This window comes from Schistocerca nitens, chromosome 9 (assembly GCF_023898315.1).
Source record: "Schistocerca nitens isolate TAMUIC-IGC-003100 chromosome 9, iqSchNite1.1, whole genome shotgun sequence".
Taxonomy (NCBI): domain Eukaryota; kingdom Metazoa; phylum Arthropoda; class Insecta; order Orthoptera; family Acrididae; genus Schistocerca; species Schistocerca nitens.
Genome location: NC_064622.1, coordinates 39,966,723 through 39,989,457, shown reverse-complemented (window position 1 = coordinate 39,989,457; position 22,735 = coordinate 39,966,723). Strand labels below are relative to the sequence as shown.

The 22,735-nt window shown below is 35.8% G+C and overlaps 1 protein-coding gene across 2 annotated transcripts in view; it reads left to right on the top strand.

Moving 5' to 3' along the window:
• Nucleotides 1-22,735, top strand: part of LOC126203128 (biogenesis of lysosome-related organelles complex 1 subunit 2) — an 83,284-nt gene that overhangs the window by 31,235 nt on the left and 29,314 nt on the right. The window contains exon 5 of one of the 2 annotated variants that reach the window (XM_049937376.1): nt 13,942-16,381. The exons of the other annotated variant lie outside the window; for it this stretch is intronic. Coding sequence (XP_049793333.1) covers nt 13,942-13,945 — 4 coding nt within the window. The 3' untranslated portion in view covers nt 13,946-16,381. Of the gene's footprint in view, nt 1-13,941; nt 16,382-22,735 lie in introns of those variants that run through there. 2 annotated transcript variants of the gene reach the window in all.

Below are 22,735 nucleotides of genomic sequence, written 5' to 3'. Positions count from 1 at the left end.
ACCACACAGGAGCACAGGTCGGCACTCCGAAATGTTCCTATCCTCTGTGACGATGTGCAAACTGTTCCACTGTCCAAGTTCTTACGCCAACCGCCCATCTCTCGCGCCGTACCTCCTTGGCACTTAGCGTGACCTGAGCCATCCCTCCAGAACTGCCCTCGTGTCCTCTCTTGAAATGCTTCCATCCATTCACGAGCACTGTGATTAGCTAGAGCACATGCGCCATCTCTTCAATCCAATGTACATTCACAAACATATTTAAACACATACGAAATATTGGAGTTACATTTAAATAACTGAAATTAAATAAATATTCCTACAGCTGGGCCATAAACATGCTCTAACACACATTATTAAATACATAAACAATGAAATAAACATATATCAAAAGAAAAGAAGCAAAAGGTAGGCCAGGAGCCCAATGTCTCCATGCTTTCTAAAACACAGTGAATAATTGACCAGTTTCTTCGTGAATAGCATATATCAGATATTAACAAAGACATAGATGAATCAATATATTTAGAAGCATGCTGCTACCGTTTTTTAATGTAACTGTGGAGTACTTATGGCCTGATGCGATCGATAGTAATCGGGCACTTTGACCTCCAATAACTCATGTACTATTTAAGTTACATGCCTGTAATTCATACCAATTTAGGTTTACGCTAATAGCCTTCTAAAGACATGACGATCGACAAAATTGGATGAAGCATTTATATTTTGGAAATTCGTTGCTGGGTGTTACTTGTAGAATTTACCATTAGATACTAAACTTTAAACTGACAAAGATATTGAAAATCTGATTGCACCATCAGAATTGTCGTGCAAATAATAGTAATGTACATGTTTCTTTTTGAGGTATCGTGATTCATCTGGCTACTATTAATTTCTATACGAACTGCGAAATGTCTGCTATTATGATTTCACAAAGCCCGCCATCTTTGGCACTCCTTGGCATAGACATCTCCTTCATTGAAACAAAGCACCGTCCTCGTCACAGTGTCAACATGGAATTGATGAACCATGTGCTCCGGCCATTGTGAGGCACCACGTGGTTTGCTGCCGTTCCCTGGCTGGCCCTAGTGGCCCGTGCGGCCACGCCAACTTAGAATATTTTCAGGATGCCACAATTCGCCTTTTACCTCACACAGGCAGCAGTAAGCAGTCTAAAAGCTGTAACAGCCACTTGTCTTGTATAGGTGTTGCCAACCGCAGCACCATGTGCTGCCTGTTAGCATCAGTCTGTATTTGAATACACATGCCTGTACCATTTTCTTTGGTGCTTCAGTGTATGAAATAAAACACTTTTTTTTTTTCACTGAAACAAAACAACTTTTTCAGTGTAATTCAAACAAGCCCATTGTTTTTTACCATGGCATAGTGCAGCTGGTTATTAACATTCTACGACAAAACAGATCAGCCACTGAAACGTCTGAGCCCTTAGACTAAACACAACAAAATCTTTCCATATGCACCTCCGACATCAGCCATACACGGGAAGAATCATAACCGCATCTTCAGTGTACTTCCAAGTAAACAGACCATAATGTGGCTGCGTGAAATGTATTCACATTTGTGGATGTGAATTTCCTCCATCTGTATAATGGAACGACAGTAATGAAAATTTGTGATGGACCAGGACTCGAACCCAGATTTCCCACTTTGTGGGATCAGTTGCCTTAACATGAATGCATGTATGAGGGAACATTGCATCATACTTCTTCACAACACAGACATTGCAATTTTTATGATTTGGCTAGTCCCTCCGGACAATGACTACAATATTCTTAAACAACAGAATTGTGTATGTAGTGAGATAATTGCTCTTCACCACACAAGATGCCCCATATACAACTTTGTTGTTCAGAATCCGGAAAAACCCCTCCCCTCCTCCCACACCAATGCCACACTGCTTTCTCCACTACCCATATCTAGACATGAGCAATTCCAGGAAACTGTTGAAAGTTCTGTGTTTTCAGCCAGTCAGTGGCGACCTCCTGTAGGGTTTCATCTCCTGCCAGTATTTCTCATACTGTTATTTACAACTCTAATTTTCAGTTTTTGTGACGACAGGAAAATCATCAAAGCAGCCAACCCAGGAACTCCTGCCAAGGGAGCATACCAACTAGATGTAATGCAGGCATACCTTCTGGAAATTAAGTCACTCCTTCATCCGCCTCAATAACATGGAAATTCTATTCAAACTCGGCAGTATTTTGTGTCACTCTTGATGTATGCTAATTGTCAAAAGGGTCATAAATATATATTAAAAGTAAAGTTGTTATAAATGCAAAGGCTGGTTTCAACCCCACAGTGCATGGTCCAGTTGGGGTTGACATGCTGTTGACTTCCTGTGACTTCTGAACTGACTCATCCAGCTGGTTATAGGGAAACATACAGTTTAATGTGGACTCTAAACCACGGTGCAGCTGTGCATTTTTCATGATAACAAACATTGTCAGAGATGAAGAAATGAGAAGAGACAGATAAAAATTCCAGGACCAGAGTCCTTTGGGTTTAGTCTGGCTCTTTACCACTGAACCACCAAACTACACCCCACAGGATTACAAATCCAAATGTTCAGAGTTCGATACTCATTGGTTAAATGATTTTTAATGCTGTAAGTGTCTCAGTTGTCATGTGAAAAATGCATGTTGCAGTGGTTTTTGGAGTCCACATGAAGTTGCAGTCCCAATGTAACCCTCTGGATATGTTTACAGGTTGAAGGAAACCAAATGTAGTCGCACCTCCAATAATACTGTGCATAGTGAAAAATTGTTCTTCAAAACAATTTTTAGGTTAAGAACCTCTGCAAGGTATCAGATATATTCTTCACCATCAGATAGATTCTGTTATTTCTTTGATTGTAATGAACTCTGCTGACTTACGTACTGGTTGTTACCTATCTCGTTTCTTCACAACCGAATAATTGTGGAATCTTACGCGGTATATTGTGGTAGGACCACACTCTCACCATGTGTCTTTGAATGAGAATAATACGAGTAGTTCCAGCACAGTTTCAGCAAGACGTATTTATTAGTAGCTGCTGAAAGATTACACACTGCACATCTCGTTTGTCTAGGGGTTTTAGAAAGTTTTGTCTGAAAAATAATTACTCCAACAAGCATGGCCTGGGTTTTCTTCTTGTTTGAAATAAACACTACCGGATCCGAAATACTTTCAGCTAAAAATTATATTTATTCGTACTTTCTGTTTAGTAACTACAACATTTTCACTATGAACATTGATACTCTAAATGCATTATACTGTACTGGTCACATAAACATGTCCATCTCCCTCCAATACCGACAAAGAAGTGGCGGGAAAGCCAACATGCGCCCGGAAGTTGCAGACATTCCTGCATTCCAGATTCTTTGGTCTACTGACCTTAATAAAGTCCAAAGATACATATAAATAAATACTTATAAATATACAACATTTAACATCTCAAAAGAATCTATTATTTAACATAAACAAAAATATTCATAATTAAATAAATTAAACGCATTTTCTGGCAACATAATGAAATTACCTCAACTCTTTACTGTAGGCATCGTACTTTTCGCATGAGAAACTTTATCTCCGACAATTAATTACATTACAATAGCCCACCAGGACTTACAAGTGTACCCTGGTCCACTTGTCAGTCCGATACAGAAATTGCATCATTGTCTTGGCTTGTATAAAACTTTTTATCACAACTGTAGTAAACTGTTTATTCTTTCATCAACCATTGACTTCCTCCTTTGTCTCACAACATAAATTACATAAACACATATATCGATTTGTTGCCCAGAAATTTACTATAAAATAATACTAAAGTTAAAACATTTTCTCATATTAGAACAAACGTAGTACTAACTCCTATACATCAGTGAGGTTGCAAAAGTATTTCAATTCAACAACACTATTCTCTCATGAGCCTTGTAAATTATGTGATATCAAAATTAAGAGGCAAAATAAGCCAACATAAACAATCTGTGTTGTGTTATAAACACAGCTGAATAAAAACAGTTATCATGGTGAGCATGATGTAAAGTAAAAGCACACTTGCATATACAAGAAAATATAGTCTATTAACTATATAACATTTTTTTTATAAGCATCATGGTCTGTTTAAGTGAATGAACAAGATTTAAAAAATTATGATATTTGCTATTCTCAAACTGTGGGGGGTGGGTGACATGCCTTGTCTCCTAGCATCATCAGTAAAATAAAATCCCTCATTTATCAAGTTGACATATTTTGCAATTCATTAAATACTGTACAATTACTTAAACAAGCACATAGAAATCATGAAATCTAATCTTATAATAGAATTAAGTGACAATCAGTCTAGCTACAACATCCTTTTGCATGAGATATGTTACATGGCATAGTATGGTGACTACAATTTATTTATTTATTTTTTTCTTCTTCCAGTAAAATTCTTTCCAGATAAAGGCATGTTTGTAGGCTCAATTTGTTCTTTTCTCAATACACGGCTTCAAAGAAACAACATTCCTAAGGCCAAACAGCTTTCTAGACTTGGGATATACTAATCGGTACGCATTTGGGTGGGGGTTCTCAATAATCTCAAATGACCCAATGTAAATATCAAAGAACTTCTTGAGTTCTGCTGTTAGTAACTTCGATCATTCGTGGGATTTCACTAAGACATGGTCACCTACTCTGAATGTAGTAGCCTTTATTTTCCTATCATGTCTGTTTTTCCTAGCTTCACCTAGTTTCTTCATGGTTTTCTTTACAATCTCTTCACATTCTTTCATTGATATTAAGCTACATTGTGGAAAGTCTATTAATTCAGAAATAAGATTCGCTGGTCTCAGATGAAACATAATTTCATACGGTGAAAAACCAGTAGAGCTATGCTGCAAGCTATTCATGATGTCCTCAAAGTTGTTTACATGGTCGGACCAACTAGGGGGTTTGTGACTACAATACGTCCTACGAAGTCTCCCTATTTCTCTCATGTACCTTTCTGCTGGGTTTGAAGATGGGTTGTACACAGATATGAAGATGTGTTTTGTGTTAGTTTTTTTCCATGAATGCTTTCCAGTTTTTTGAAACAAATTGTGAACCCTTATCAGATAGTATAGCTTTAGGTTTACCTACACTCTTGAAGTAATCTCTCTCAATCTTTATAATGATCTCCTTACTTGTAGCTTTTCGAACAGAATAAAGTTTAATTAGTTTGGAAAATACATCAACCGTGATGAATATAAAACAATGGCCACCTTTACCTTTAGGTAAAGGACCATAAAAGTCTACAGCTACTAAATCTAATGGCTTATCTGGAATGATGTTCTGCATTTCTCCCTGACATGTTCTGTTGCTTACTTTTACTCTTTGACTCTTGTTGCATGTTGATATTTCGTTCCTCACCTTCTTTACCATGTTATAAAATTAGACATTTTCTTGTAACTTTTTTACACATTTCTGTATTCCACAGTGACCATAACTCTAATGGGTGTACTTTATTAACTTGTCTGCCTCACACTCTGGCCAACATAGCTTCCAATTGTCAGAGTCCACATCTGTTCTTCTAAAGAGTGTTCCCTTAAAGACCTTATAGCATTTGTCAAGTTTATCATACCCCTTTTTACCTAAACAGTCCTTAACCAATTTCCAATTAGGATTGTTATTCTGTCCCCTCCTGATGTTATTGCAAAGTGTCTTTATGAGCTTTTCATCTTGGATTCCCTTCATGTATCTTATTTTAAATTCCTTTTCTTCCTCTTGATCAAACATTTCCTGATCTTCTCCTACTGGTAACCTGGATAAAGCATCAGCTGAAACTTCCTGGCAGATTAAAACTGTGTACCCGACCGAGACTCGAACTCGGGACCTTTGCCTATTCGCGGGCAAGAGCTTCTGTAAAGTTATGAAGGTAGGAGACGAGATACTGGCAGAAGTAAAGCTGTGAGTACCAGGCGTGAGTCGTGCTTCGGTAGCTCAGATGGTAGAGCACTTGCCCGCGAAAGGCAAAGGTCCCGAGTTAAGAGTCTCGGTCAGGCACAAAGTTTTAATCTGCCAGGAAGTTTCATATCAGCGCACACTCCGCTGCAGAGTGAAAATCTATTTCTGGAAAGCATCAGCTACTACATTTTCTGACCCCTTAATATACACAATTTCGTAGTCAAACTGTTGCATGAACATTGCCCACCTGGTTAATCTACTGTGATATAGTCTACACTCCTGCAAGTAACTTAAGGTTTTGTGGTCTGAATACACTTTTATCTTGTCTCCTAACAGGTATGTTTTAAATTTTGTAAACGCCCAGTGTACTGCGAGTAATTCTTTTTCTGTGGCAGTGTAAGTTCTCTCATGTTTAAGTAACATTCTGCTGGCAAATGCAATGGTACAATGAAGATTTTTTTCCATTCACAACTTCATTCTTAATTTTATCAAATGCTTTCTGACACTCTTCAGACCAATTCCATGTAGCATTTTTTCTAAGTAAGTTGCTTAAACATGTTACATTAAGGCATTGTCCATTTATATATTTTCGATAGAATCAACAGAGTCTGTAGAAAGATTTTAATTGTTTTCGGTTTCTAGGAGATGGAAAGTTTACGATACATTTTATTTTCTCAGGATCTGCACTTATCCCTTCCTTAGTAATGACATGACCTAAAAATTTGAGTTCTGGCACGCCAAATTTACATTTTTCCAGTTTTAATGTCATACCACCTCTTCTGAGTTTCTCACACACCTTTTTCAATAACTTCAAATGATCCTCCCAACTTTGCTTTGACACTAATATATCGTCTACATAAATTGTTAATTCTGACACAACGTCTTGGCCAAGTACATAGTCTAGTGCCCTTATAAATTCGGCAACTGATGAGTTTAGTCTGAAAGGCACTACACAATACTGGTAACATCTCCCATTTTATAAGAAAGCAGTGTACTTTCTAGAACTAATTGCAAGAGGTATTTGATGAAAACCTGAAGTTAGGTCAAGGCTTGACATAATTTGGATATTTTTAAATTTGTATAACAACTCATCGATGTTCTCTGGGTGGTCAGTTTCTCTGTATAAACATTTAACTGTCTGGAATCTAGTATTAATCTGACTTGCCCATTAGGTTTATTTACAATAACTAAGGGATTATTATAAGGGCTTATACTCCTCTCAGTGATTTCACACACTTCCATATTTTGCAATTCTTTCTCCACTGCTACCCTTTTCGAGATTGGAATACTGTACGGTTTTGTAAAGAAAGGTTCATGTGGCTTCAACTGTAAAGTACATTGGTATCCAATTACTTTACCTGGTATGTTGCTAAGTACATCACTATATTCCCACAAAAATAATTTCAAATCTTGTTTTTGGTTCTCAGTTAGTTCTCTAGCTTCGGCTACTTTTTCATTTACCAACTTTTCAAACTCTATCTCATCTGTATCAAAATCTGTGACATGGCTTTCAATGTATTTACCTTCTTTTGTAAATTCAATACTGTTCACAGTCTTATTCATACAAAACACATTTGATGTAAGAAGTTTCGTAGTGATGACTTCACCATTTGGTAGAGTCATCATTAATTTCTGTCCTGCCCAATCAAATGCTGCACTTACTTTTGTTATACAAGACATTCCTAGGATAAGATCCTCTGTGAAATCAGGAATGACGAGACACCCATGTGGCCATGATACTCCTTCAATTTCAAAAGTAATAAAAGCCTGACTCCTTATTGATTTACTGTGCTTCCCAGTAGCCCCTCTTATTTTAATTCCTACCACAGGTAACTTGACATAATCCTTATTAGTTTTCAGTTTTTTACTTAATGATTCTGATATCCCAGATACTTGACTTCCTGTGTCCACTAAACACTTTCCTTTCCATGATCCTATCTGTACATCAATAAACGGACTGCTTACATCAAAGTCAAATTTTTTGTTAATATTCTCATGTAATAAGTCATCTTCAATTTCACTAAATCCATATCCCTTTCCAGTGTCCTTACCTGTATCATTACTACCAGAGTTATATGCTGTTATTACCCTAATCACATTTTCTTTGGCCTGATTACTATTCCTGAATATTTCATTAATCCAATTACATTCATTTGTGCTGTTGTGTGTCTCCTCTTTATATTTATCTCTTAACATTTGTGCAATGTGATACTTAATTCTATGCCAACATTCTGGATACAAAGTTTCACAGATATCAAGTGTTACCTTTCTGAAATTTTCACCATCCTTAATGGCACTACTGTTAACCCATAAGTTAAACAAAAATTGCTCACTATCAGACATTTCATCATCTACTGTGCTAATGCTGTTAAGATTACCTGCTGTCAATTCCTTCTCGTTTTTCTTACATATATCAAGATCAAATAACTCACTGACTAAAATTCTGGCATCCTTATCATTCAAATTGTCAACTGTGTTCATGTGTACCTCGCTAATTTCATTACTATCCTCTTTTATATTAGTAATCCCTAAAGCTTCTAACTCCTCACTTACACCAATAAAACATCTTTTTTCACTACTATCCTCAATCTTCTTTTCTTCCCAATCAACATCACAAAAATTATCCTCTGCACCCTTACCTTCAGTATGCAGATACATGTTTAAATCATCTTTACTAGGTGCTATTTTCATTCCTAGCCCACCAGACTCTTCCATAAGTTCTCTAATTCCTATTACACTTTGATCATTTGAACAACTATTTTCCAGCAAGGTGCCCCTCTCAGCCCACTCATAGAATGAATCTAAGTTTAGTTCTTCACAGTTTTCTAAGCAATCAGTGCCTTTAAATAACTTATGTTTTGTTTCTGGTTTATTTGTATGACATATATTATTTGTAACAGATACTACATTAATGGGATAACAATTCTCTTTAAAATAATTACTCATTATGTCACTGGTATCTTTCTGTTTAGTTTGACAGTTTGGGTTGGCCCTTTCCATTTGTGTATAAGTAGCTCCTACCTTGCGGACTGCCAGTGGAGCCCTATTCAGTTTTTTAACTCCTGTTCAGTTCTCCCCATACCATTATGACTATTCCACTCCTTTGGTTTATTTCCAAAGTGCCTGTTACCAAACTGATTATGACTATTTCCATATTGACCCTTGTAATGGAAATTGTGTCCTTGTGATCCCTTGAAGTTGTACTGGTGATTTCTCTGATGAGAATCACTACTTCCAAAACTGTGTGGTTCCTTTTTATCATGTTGTGTTTTTCCCCATTTTGTATGCCCTGTCTTTTGAAAATGGTTTAGACTATGGTGTGGTGGTTTACCCGTTTTCTCAATAATTCTGTCTGGTTTGTCAACATATTTCAAAAACTGATCAATTGTGTCAACTGGACCATAAGCTGACTCCCACTGTAGTTCACACGGTAGCCTCCTTTTAAGTGCATCAATTTTAGTGAGTTTATCAAAAGGTTTGCTTAGGTGAGTGAGTTTCCTTAACTGATTTCTGCAAAATTGCTTCATGCTACCAAACTCATGTTTATAAACAGGTCCATTCAAGAATTCACTTTTTATTCTTGCTTTTTCTGTCTCTGACCAGAATTTACTTAAGAACCTCTCCTCAAACTCTGCAAAAGCCATTCCCTCAATACAATAATGATTAGTCCATGACAATGCTTCACCTTCTAGAAATATTTTCACAAATTTAATTTGTGAATTATCATTCATATTTGGAAAAACGTTATCTTTGCAATGCTGCAGGAAATCTACCGGATGCATACTGCTCTCATCTGAAAAGTTTTTTACTTGAATGTTGCACCACAAAGTGCCAATATTGTTCGGCAAACTATTCGTGACCATATTGCTACTAACACTTTCAAGTTTCTTAGTGATGTCATTAAAACTACTTTCTAAACTCTTGACTTCATTTTTGTTTATCTGATTATTTACATCTATTTTTTCAGTAATAATTCCTATCTTTTGTTCAAATTTGCTTTCTACTTTAACAATTTTATCGTCTACAAGAGAAATATGATCAGATACTGTTTCTTCTACATGTTTGATATCTGAATGCACAACTTCAAACACATTACGGATTTTCTCTCTACCTGTACTAACTTCAGTTTTCAGATTTTTTACTTTTGCATGTACATTTTTAACTTTTCTCCTGACATAATTGACCTTACCTGTGATCTTAACCATATTACGACTCAAACTGGAAATTTTTGCTTCTACTTTTTGAAAGTGATCGTCATTTTTCTTTTCATACTCTTTGAACTGTTTTTCAAATCTATCACTCATGAGCTTAAGAGTCTGGTCTAACTGAGCAGCATTGTTTTGCTCCATTTGATCCAAACGAATCTCATTAGCATCGAGTCTGTCTTTAATATTTCCTAACCACTGTCCGTTTTGTCTGTTAGTGTCATCAATTGCCTTAAATTTTCCCTCCATATAATTCATTATTGTTGATAACATGTCTTTAACTTCATCCTGTCTTTCCGTACGACTTTCAACTTTGTCTACAGGATTCGGACTATTACTGTTGCATTCACTTTCGTATGATAAATTTACATCTGTACTAGCGTTGGCGACACCGTCATCAATACTTTCCTCTTTTACAATAGTCATCTTTTTACGCAGGAATAAACAAAATACAATAAATTTATCTTTTCTAAGGGATACTAAATTATCTTACTCACAGTTTACTGATTTTCTTATCTTAAAACATCTTTGTTGATTGGTGCGTGATGGAATTCACAACACTGAAACACTACACTTTTTGTTGCACAACACTTTACACTTTTTTTTCCTTCTTTCTTGACTTATTGCACCGTTATTCTTGCTCCAGTAACTGCATTCCGTTGTCTTGAAGCTATCAGCATACGACTTCCTTTGTCTTGAAGGTATCAGCAAACGACTTCCTTGAACATTTTCATCTAGGATGTACGAATTCTGTCGTTTTCTTCGCAATCTCGGTGGTGGTTTATTTCGGTAACATTTTCAATAATCCTGGATGACGCCACTATATTGTACTGGTTGTTACCTATCTCGTTTCTTCACAACCGAACAATTGTGGAATCTTACGCGGTATATTGTGGTAGGACCACACTCTCACCACGTGTCTTTGAATGAGAATAATACGAGTAGTTCCAGCACAATTTCAGCAAGACGTATTTATTAGTAGCTGCTGCTGAAAGATTACACACTGCACATCTCGTTTGTCTAGGGGTTTTCGAAGTTTTGTCTGCAAAATAATTACTCCGACAAGCATGGCCTGGGTTTTCTTCATGTTTGAAATAAACACTACCGGATCCGAAATACTTTCAGCTAAAAATTATATTTATTCGTACTTTCTGTTTAGTAACTACAACATTTTCACTATGAACATTGATACTCTAAATGCATTATACTGTACTGGTCACATAAACATGTCCATCTCCCTCCAATACCGACAAAGAAGTGGCGGGAAAGCCAACATGCCCCCGGAAGTTGCAGACATTCCTGCATTCCAGATTCTTTGGTCTACTGACCTTAATAAAGTCCAAAGATACATGTAAATAAATACTTATAAATATACAACATTTAACATCTCAAAAGAATCTATTATTTAACATAAACAAAAATATTCATAATTAAATAAATTAAACACATTTTCTGGCAACATAATGAAATTACCTCAACTCTTTACTGTGGGCATCGTACTTTTTGCATGAGAAACTTTATCTCCGACAGTTAATTACATTACACCTAGAAACCTGATTTATATAATCACTGCACTTCGATACCATGCATGTGAACTTTCAGTGGCTAAAATCTTTATTTCAACTTTGTCTTTGATTTTGATTCTTTTGGAAAAACAGCAGACTACGTTTCTCACTTCAACACGTTCTATAAAACAAGTATTCTTTGATTTTCAATATTTATTTATTTAGATTACTCTCATGATTTATGCTAAACTATCTCTCTCTCTCTGGTTGTATAATAAACAGCTGTAAGCCTCACTTCTGAGATGACAGTTATTTTGGAGAGGTAATAGTCTGTTATGCAAGAGATGCTAGGAGTTTTTTAATATCAGTCAAAATATATTCTATTGCAAGGTCTCTTGTGCCTTCCGGATTATTGCTGATGTGTCATAATTGGAATTCTCTTTAAATGCTGAAATTGAGTTTCTACATATATCCAGTTGTGATCTGAATTTTATAAATGTACATTTTTCCGGTACACAAATAGTTCTTGGTGTATGACACTTTCCAACACATCATCTCCAACAACTGAATTGGTGTAGGGAAAAAAAGAAATTTATAATAATTTTTAATGTCTCAAGAAATGGATTCAAAGAAATTCTTATTTAGTTATCTTTTACAAATATCTTCTGGCAAAATTTATCATTCTCTTGACAAGATCACAGCTGCTTTCCCCGTTCCTGAACTGATGGAGCTATTTAACGTATCTAGTGTTCTAACTGGTAATGGCACATTCAGTGATAATGGGTGGAATTATAGCAGAGAAAGTTTTGCCTCATAATGAGTTAAGAAAACTGAGAATAACAATCAGTTTGGTTTTAAGGAAGATACAGGCACCAGAGAGACAGTTCTGACATTGTACTTGATAATGAAAGCAAGAGTTAAGAAAAATAAAGATATGTTCATAGGACTTGCCAGTCTAGAAACAGTATTTGACAATGTAAAATGATGCAGGATGTTCAAAATTCTCAGGAAAATAAGAATTAACTGTTATGTATCAGAACCAAACGCGAAAAATAAGAATGGAAGACCACAAGTGAAGTGTTCGTATTAGAAAGGTTATAAGGAAGAGATGTAGTCTTCACCCCTACTATTCAAATAATACATCAAATAAGCAATGGTGAAAATAAAAGAAACGTTCTGTAGTTGGATTAAAACCAGGGCAAAAGGATATCAATTAGAAGAGTCGTTGATGACATTGCTGCTCTCAGTGCAAGTGAGGAAGAATCGTAGTACCTGTTGAATGGAATGAATAGTATAATGAGAATGCTCTATGTATTGTAAGTAAATTAGAGAAAGACAAAAGTAATAAAAAGTAGTAGAAATGAGATTAACGGTAAACTTAACTTTGTAATTGGGAACGATAAAGTGAAGGAATTCTGCCGCCTTGGAAGCAGAATAACAATGACTGATGAAGCAAGCAGGACATAAAAAAGTAGACTAGCACAGAGAGGGCACTCCTTGCCAAAAGAAGTCTAATTGTGTTTGGAGCACAGCATTGTACTGTATGGAAGTGAATCATGAACTGTGGGGGAACAGAAGAGAATCGAGGAATTTGAGATGCAGTACTGTAGAAGGATGTTCAGAAATAGATGGCTTGATAAAGAAATTCTCTTCAGTATATATGAAGAGAGCAACATGGGCGAGTACGATAGCATATCTGTTCAAGATGTCAAGGAATAATGGCAGTGTTACCTGAGGGAGCTGTGGGTGGCAGAGGATGGGGTCAGAAGGGTAAGGAAAAACAGGTTAATTGAGGGCAGTGGGTGTAAGTGCTACTCTGCAAGGAAGAGATTGGTGGAGGACAGGAATTCGTAGCAGACCACATTTAACCAGTCAGATGACTGCCCCCCCCCCTCCTCCACCCCCACAAAAAAAAGAAAAGAAAAGAAGAGAGAGAACAGCTACTGAGATCTTAAATCAATGCCTTAATATGTAATTTTTAATAGTAATATTTGAATGAACCTGTAGTAACTTATATATTTTGGTACTAAAGAAAAGACACTTTCGTTAACTTGAATGTATGTATACCATATAAAGGGGAACATTACATATTAAAATTGTTTCATTTGTAATGGAGTGATGTATCATTGATAACTGTTGTATGTGGAATTTTTAGTGTAATATTTGTTGCATGTGGTAATCTTGTGTTTCATAAGTTATCAGAATCACTGTAGATTGTGTTTGTTGGTTTCTTTTCTTCCTTGCATTTGAAAAATGTATCCTCACTAATTCTTACTTTGGGGCAAAGGTTTTGATATTTAATGTTTTTTCAGGTAATGTGGCATAACTCAAATGAATAGTGCAGCAGAGAAGTAGAAACAGCAGTGAACATTACTTGTCAGAATAACAGTTCTTGATACTTGTGCTGTTCTATTACCTACCATGATATATGGTATAATATTAATTCTGCAGTGACTGTATGGAATTATGAGTTGTGTAGAACTAATGAAGTTTGAAATTATGATTGCCCCTGTAGTAACCTTATTTGTGTGTTCTGTGTAGAATGGGGCTATCTGTTGTTGTGATGCATAAAGTACGCAAAGACATTTAGCACTGATATTCAGTATTTGTATTTATTGGAAGGAAGTTGAGATAAGTCTAATTTCTGCGGTAGATGAATATTTCTAGTCACTTTTCCCAAGTGGGCCGTTACATTTACTCACAGTAGAACACAGAAGTGAACTACAGAAAAAGGAAGAAGTGAAAAGTGAACTTTATCGACTAGCATTCCTTGCTTCTTCCCCCCTCCCCCGCGCGCGCGCGCGCGCGCGCGCGCGCACACACACACACACACACACACACACACACACACTCTCTCTCTCTCTCTCTCTCTCTCTCTCTCTCACACACTTTTTTCCTCCGAATATATGCCATTATTAAATTACTTGCATGTCTGTTTTGATTATTTCAGTTAACGGGTTTCTAGTAAGTCTTTTGTTCTGTTGCTAAGTGTTTTGTAGTAATTATCCTGTACTCTTGTTTTAATATGTCATGTGATGAGATTTTTACCTTTCCAATTTTTTTTTTAAGTAGATGTGTCATCTGAAAGAATATGCATACCTGTTGCAACTATAAAAACCACATTCTGCTTTTATTGCACATATTAAATTTTTGTTAAAAATTTTGTGATGAATTAAAGGTATGATAATGTTGCAACAAATGAGAACAATCTTATGTTACATTGTGTGATTTGTTTGTATTGTAGTATTTACCCTTCATATTTTGTATGTTTGTAACTGTCCCAATCAGTTGTTACTGACTTGGTTCCTTCTTTCTGTACATTTTATGTTTAAGTTTGAAATACGTCAGTAACATAAGAAATGAAATTAGCCTTCTCTACCATCTGTATAGCTCTTTTAAGATAGTTTCATTTTATGACAATATGCTGTTTACATGCATGGCTTAAAAACTGCTGATTTTTTGAGATAACTGAGATTTTTAATTCATTCTTACATTGATTCATCAGTTTTGTAGATACTATTACAAAGGAAAGCCATTAGAGATTTGGGGCAATTGAATATATAGTGAGTAGTATTAATCAGAAACTAATGGCAAAGGCTGTATTAAGATTGGCTGTTTTTGAACCATAATTTTGTTTCTGCTTATGCAAGCTGTTAATGGTATAATAATTGCCGAATCTTGCAAATTATCAGTTTCAGTATTTCAAATGTAAAATTTCATATACTTTTGTGAAAGTGAAGTTCATATATTTTTTTTTTTTGAAAGTGATATTTATCTTCATTGGACGTACTGGCATTACAACTATTGATTCATGACTGCCTATTAAAATTTTGTAGTGAGGTGCAGGATGTTCTTTTTCTTCAAATTGACTATTTTATATCACATAAATTTTACAGGCCTTTGTTGGTAGTGCAGGATATTTGGAACAGAGCGTGACAGATCGGCATTGTCATAGATGATGCTCTCTTAAAGATGAGTTTGATGATGAAAGCTTTGTAATAATATTGTTGCAAGTGTAAACTATTGTTAATCATACTATTTATTATTGTTTTAACATTACATATAATCATTTGGCTTTAATTATGGATTTCTTCTAAATAGACTATCAGCTTGCCTGTGATCATAAAATTGATTATTTCTTATATGAGCATAATATTTCTTAAATAGTAGCAAACATTATTTTCTTAGCTTACTAAATATATTTCAAACTTATGTTTCATTTATGTGCTGATTCTAAATTAACATTAATATCCTTACAAATGTAAATAATATATTGGCTTGTTGTGCCTGCTGAATGGTAATGGCCCCGTTAAATGGTAGCGTTCGCCTGTGTGGACCAAATAATGAAGAGTTTCTGTTGCCCTGAAAGAAAGGTTTCTCAAATAGTAAATATTTTTACTAAATAATAAAATTTCTCTTCATTTTTTTAAACAATGTGGAATCATCAGAAGTATTTCTGTTTCACATTTTATCTTGTGTACAAAATTACATGTTTACAGTAAACAAAGATATGTTAAATTATTGAAGTAATGTAAAAATCTTAAGAAATTTAATCATGTTATTCTTATGTTCAGTGAATCTGAACATCCACTGAAATTATCTACTCCTGTCATTCATTATTAAACTGTTTTCTCACCAGGTTATTTAGAATAACAGTTTTTATATTTCAATTTATCCTAAAAGTTACTCTGTTCAATTGTACTTTTGTATATGAAAGTTATAGTGAAGCAATTCATCAATTATAAACAGTTGCAAAAATAGATGAAAACACAAACAGAAAATCAATCTTTTGAATTATTTCGTGAGAAGCTGAAAAATACCAAGAGTGATTCTTCAAATTTTCATGGCATAAAGAGTATTCCATGAAGTTTCAGGATTGCATCCAGATTACATCAACTTCTTGCCAAGATATTTCATCTGAATGTCATTCACCCATCTTTAGGTGAGTGTATTGCTCCGGAGATTGCTAGTTAACATTGCTAACTTTATACCAAAAACTGGCATGGAGATGCATGCCCGAAGGCAGCCACTACATGAGCAACCTCTATTGAGTTACGTGCCGTATTCGAATACTGCTCCATTCGCGGGTCCTAAAAGACATGGTATGGATCACGAGGTGCATGCACAGCAACAAGCTGCGATGCTGATGTCAGAGTGAAACCAACCAGCACTCAGTAGTCCACAATTGCCACAGCATATTGTTAGATTTGATTTGGTTAGATTCTGTTTTCGTTCCATAGACCCAAAAAAATGAAATGATTCTCGTGGGTGTGGACATGGCAGAATGTATAAAATAAAACATTTGAATATAATATTTACTACCCTGATCATTTGTCAGGAGATTTTCGAAATAGGTGAATACAATGTGGTAAATTGGAACAGCTAATATTTACAGAATTAACACACTGTCAGAATGAAACATTGGTATGCACTATTAATAAATTTATCATACACAAAATACCTGATCTTGACTATTGTGACCAAGTGCTGTCAAAACTGAAGTCTAACAGACATTTTTACTTAAGCTGGCTTAACAGTCTGTTAAGTAGAGTAGGAGGAGTAGCGTATCAAAAGTTTTTTATCTGAAACCAAGATTTTAATGGTTGCTGGCAATTTATTGAAAATGTGTGTTCCTGACTATTGGACTTGTTTTTGGATCAAGGTAAGTGATTTTAGGTTTTTATGTAGATTGTTTTTATTCCTAGTATTGATGCTATGTATTGGTTAGAAATAGAGATATCTTACAGGCAACAAATTTCATTAAGAAATAAATATACCGAGAAGCAGTGGTTAGAATACAAAATTCTTTGAACAGGTTTCTACATGATGTTCTTGAATTTACACCACAAGCTTTCCGTATCACATACTTTTTCACCCTAAAAACATTTGCTAGGTTTGATGAATTACCCAAGAATATGATGCAGTATGACATAATAGAATGAAAATAAGCAAAGTATGCAAGTTTTTTTAATATTTATATCTCTTACTTCTGACACCGTTCTCACTGCAAATACACACTTGTTTAGGCACTTACGCAATTCTGTGGTATGCCCTTCTCAACTGAATTTATTATTGAGTTGTAATCGCAGAAATTTAACACTGTCAACCTCTTCCATCTGCATGTCTCCATATGTTAAACACATAAAAAAAACCTAAACTCCTCCCAAACAGACCATGAAGGCCAATGGTACCGATGCGCCATGTCATGCTGAGCCCAGTGGCATCACTGAATGCGGATATGGAGGGGCATGTGTCAGCACACCGCTCTCCTGGCCACATGTCAGTTTCCGAGACCAGAGCTGCTACTTCTCAATCAAGTAGCTCTTCAAGTAGCTCAAGGGCTGAGTGCACCACGGTTGCCAACAGCGCTCAGCAGACCAGCCCGACAGCATTTGACTTTGGTGATCTGACGGGAACTGGTGTTACCACTGCGGCAAGGCCATTGGCATGTTATACACGCGCTGGAAGGAAAACTCTTACAATTTCTGAACTGCATATAGTGGGTCTTTTCAAAGTTTAATGACAGTGAATTAGCTTTGAAGCATTTATTAATGTTGGTGGAAATTTGATTAGCAGCTATTTCTAAACTTGTACTTGACTTACTACTTATTGCAATGTTTGTAACATCTGCAAACAAGACAAACTTAGCATCTGGCAATGTAACAGACAAGAGGTCATATTAATGTACATGAGACAAAGCAATGGACACAAGATGGAACCTTGAGAAACACAGCATGTAATTAAATTCCAGCCGGCCGGTCAGATTGACTGCTTACTACATAGATATTCTGCAATGAAACCCTTGGTTTCCTGTTAGATAGATAAGACTCCAACCATTTCGCAGCATTGCCAGTGACACCATAATATTCTAGTTTACTGTAGTATGCTGTGATTCACACAATCAAAGGCTTTTTGACAGGTCACCGAAAATGCCAGTAGCCTCTAATTTATTATCAAATAAATTAAGTACATTCTCACTCCAAGGGTAAATAGAACCCTTAATAAATCCAAACTGTTACTTGGACAATATATTATTTGCAGTCAGATGCTTAAGGAGACACTTGAACACAACCTTTACAAATAATATTGAGAAAGCCAGCAAAAGCGAAATTGGCCTATAGTTTGATGGTATCTCTTTATCCCCCTTGTTGTAAAGAGGCTTAACTTCAGCATAATTTAGCCAGTCTGGAATTGTTCTGCTGATAAGAGATTGATTACACAAATAACTTCAGATAGAACTCAACTCGCATGAGCACTCTCTGATTAACTTCGTTGATATGTTATCATAGCCACTCAAATACTTAGATTTTAAGGATTTTATAATGGATGCTACTTCTCTGGGAGACGTGAGTGTCATTTGCATTTTACTCAGTCTATTTTTAAAGACTGGTCTCAGATACTCCGTTGCACTGTTCACTGAACCTGATAACCCCAAGCTCTCAGTAACAGAAATGAAGTACTTGTTCAAGAGGTTTGCAACATTACATGTACTTGTTACCAAAGTCTCATTTATTTTTAGAGCTATCTGTTCCTCTTCCTTTTTGGCTCCACCTATCTCTGTCTTCACCATATCCCATACAGTTTTTATTTGGTTGCATACTAAAGCTGCTTTGATTTCTATATTAATTGCTTCAATATTTTGCAGTATTCATTGTAATGCATTACAATTTTACATCAGAGCTGTTCCTAGATACTAGGCAGTCTCCTTTTTGTCCCCCATGATATCTTTATTTCTTGTGTAATCCACAGTTTATTTTTTTTTTTTACTTCTGTGTAATCTCAGTTACCTTTAGGGGAAAACACATTTAAAAAGTGGAGGTAACCTTATTAATGAATACTTTGTGTTTTCCATTTGAGTCAGAAGTATGGTAAACATCTATCCAGTTCATGTCTTTGAGCAATTTCCTGAATTTCTAATTTTTTGACTTATTTATTACCCTCCTGTACTCAGATTTAATAGTTTTTTTAATCCTGGCGAGTTTCAACATTTAACTCAAGATGCTGCATGTCATGATCAGATAGCCCATTTACTATTGGTTTTGTGATATGGCTCTTTTCCCTAGATTTGTCTACAAAGATATTATCAATAGCAGTCTCAGAGCATTTACATATCCTAGTAGCAAAGTTCAAAGTAGGAACTAAATTGAGTGAGAGTGTTACTGGCTGCAATAATTGTTCACTGACAGTGCTTTTCAATAAATCCACATTAAAATCCCCAGCAACCACTATTTCCTTGATTTTTACTATGAGATGGGACAGCAGAGCTTCCAAATTTTTTTATGAAGAAGTTAAAATTTCCTGACGGTGATCTGTATATACCTACTATTATAAAGGACTTATTATGAAACACTTCTTCTGTTGCACAAGCTTCTAAGTACTGCTCTGAGCAAAATTTATTAATATCAATATTCTTGAAATCAGAACAGTTTCTGACAAATGTGACCACTCCTCCTTCCTCCAGATTTTCTCTACAGAAGTAAGAAGCAAACTTGAATCCTGTAACCTTTAACATACGAGGGGCGTTTGAAAAGTCTGTGCAAAGTCCGAGAGATGGCACCACCAGTGCGTATCTAGGTCATTTTTAGTTATTAGCATCTTTGGAAAGAACCACACCTTTGTGTTTGGCATTCGTGCGAATCAAGGAAGTTTAGTGATAGTCAAAAAATGGATGAAAAAGAATTTCATGTGGCGATTAAACATTACTTTGAGAAAGGCAAAACGCCTCAGGAGACTAAAGAGAAGCTTGATAAACATTACGGTGACTCTGCACGTTTGATTAGAACAGTTTATAAGTGGTTTCAAAATTTTCGGAGTGGCCATATGGGCACAAGTGATGCTGAACATTCTGGACGCCCTGTGGAGGTTACGACTCCAGAAATCATTGATAAAATCCATTATATAGTGATGGATGACAGAAGAGTTAAGGTGCGTGAGATTGCTAGTGCTGTGGGCATCTCGAACGAATGCGTACATAATATTTTACATAAACATTTGGACATGAGAAAGCTATCCGCAAGATGGGTTCTGCGATTGTTGACACTTGACCAAAAGTGGAATGGTTTGAAGTGTTGCAAGGATGGTTTGCAGCTGTTCAGGAAGAATCCCCAGCACTTTAAGTGTTGTTTTGTCACTGTGGATGGAACATGGCTGGTGGGACAAAGATTTTATTCAAACAAGGAGGTGATTGCAGCAACTAATAGCTATTTTGCAGACTTGGACAATTCCTATTATTCGGAAGGGATCAACAAATTAGAACAGTGTTGACAAAGTGTATAAGTCTAAAAGGAGACTATGTTGAAAAATAAAAAAAAAGGTTTACCCCAAACACTATGTAGTTTTTATTTTTGCATGGACTTTTCAAACACCCATCGTATCTATACCAATAGTCACATGATGTTCAGGGCATTAGATTATATCAACTGGTTTGCTCAACTCTAATTCTTCAACACAAATAAGCAATTGTTAAGCTTACCCTGTGGTTATCAGATATTCTGATGCAATTAAGGATAGCCAGTTTTGTGCACTGGCTGAATTACAACTGGATGAACCTAATTTTTCTGTCAATTTTTGAGTGTGTCTAGTTTCAATCCGAGGCTGTCTGCATGAATTGTGAACATTAATATTTGCTTTCTGGCTGCTTGTTTTATCAATGTGAATCTCATTTTCACCCTGTCTCGGAACATCTTTTGTTTCTGGCCCTCCCTACCCCCCCCCCCCCCCCCAAAAAAAAAAAAAAAAAAAAAAAACTGCAGAACTGTCACTTGTAACCACTGGTACTTTACCACTTGTGACAGTGCCCCTCCCTTAGATATTTGCTATTAGCCCAGACAGTTTTCCCTTCCCTTTTCCTGTTGAGGTGAAGGCCATGTCTAGTATAGTCCCACCTGCTGATAGTCAACAGGAACCATACTGATATGAGACCCCATACCTGATCCAAGCAGCCGTTCCACCTCTAAATTAACTCGCCTAACAGAAGAGGTTAAATGAGGCCAGTCATGGCGCCACAGAACAGACAGAAGCCCAACACCAGTATGTCTTGTTGCTGAAGTTACCTTTACCAGGTCAGTCTCAATTGAATAATGTGTTGTAATCGTGTTTATGAGCACAAACAACGTTGTTTATGGCAGCATGAATTTTTATTGGTGACTTTCGATTGAGTACAGAGGTACACCATAATTATCAATGTGTTTAGAGATTTTTCAGAGTAACTTTTTTAAGTGAAAAATAATGGTTTCTTACGCAATTTCCAGTTGCACTAACCACAGCAGAGAAGTAAGTTAGGAATTAAATTTCATATATTTCCTAAAGCAATGAGACAAAATGGAAATAGGTAAATGCTTGTAAACGTGTAGATTTGTTTTCAGTTGAAAATGCTTGTGCACTCAACACATTCTACTGACTTGGGTTATGTAAGGGATTTGAAAAATAAACTGTTGAATATTCCTTCAAAACACAAGCTGAAGACTGATAATGTTCAAACTCTAAATCTACCATCCTCCAGTGCTGATTATGGTGCAGTGGACATTCTAATAATGAAAGAAATGTTTTACATAAAAATGAAGCTGCTGTAAAGATGTAAAAGACATTTTACAGGTAAATATATTACAGATTAATAAAGAGATTACTACTAGACAAAGTGCTCATCTTGAAAACAAACAAAGCTGTGAATGTGACAATGCTTGCTTAAGCCAACAATTAGAAACTATGGAAACAGAAATAAAATCTTGTACAACAGAATGCAGGTTTACAGGATTGTCTCTCTGGATGTAGACCTGAGGTACTGAAATTAAAACATGTTCGAAATGTGTTTCAAGGGTCTCTTCTGACTCGACTTACTCCAAAATCTACGATTCTGCATTGTTTATCTTATAAAGTGTTATCTTTTGTTAGGGACCTATTGAAATATCCTCTTCCTAGTGAAGTCATTATTAAAATAGGACTTGGTTTCAGATAAAGCATGACTGCCACACTTGTTCCACCAGGTTTTGTTGATTTAAGGCTTAGTGTTCTGGAAATACAATCAAAGTTATCAACAAAATTTGAAAAAGACATAGTTGTTAGCTTTGATGAAATGAAAGTAAGAATTGGTTTATGTTTTGACCAGAG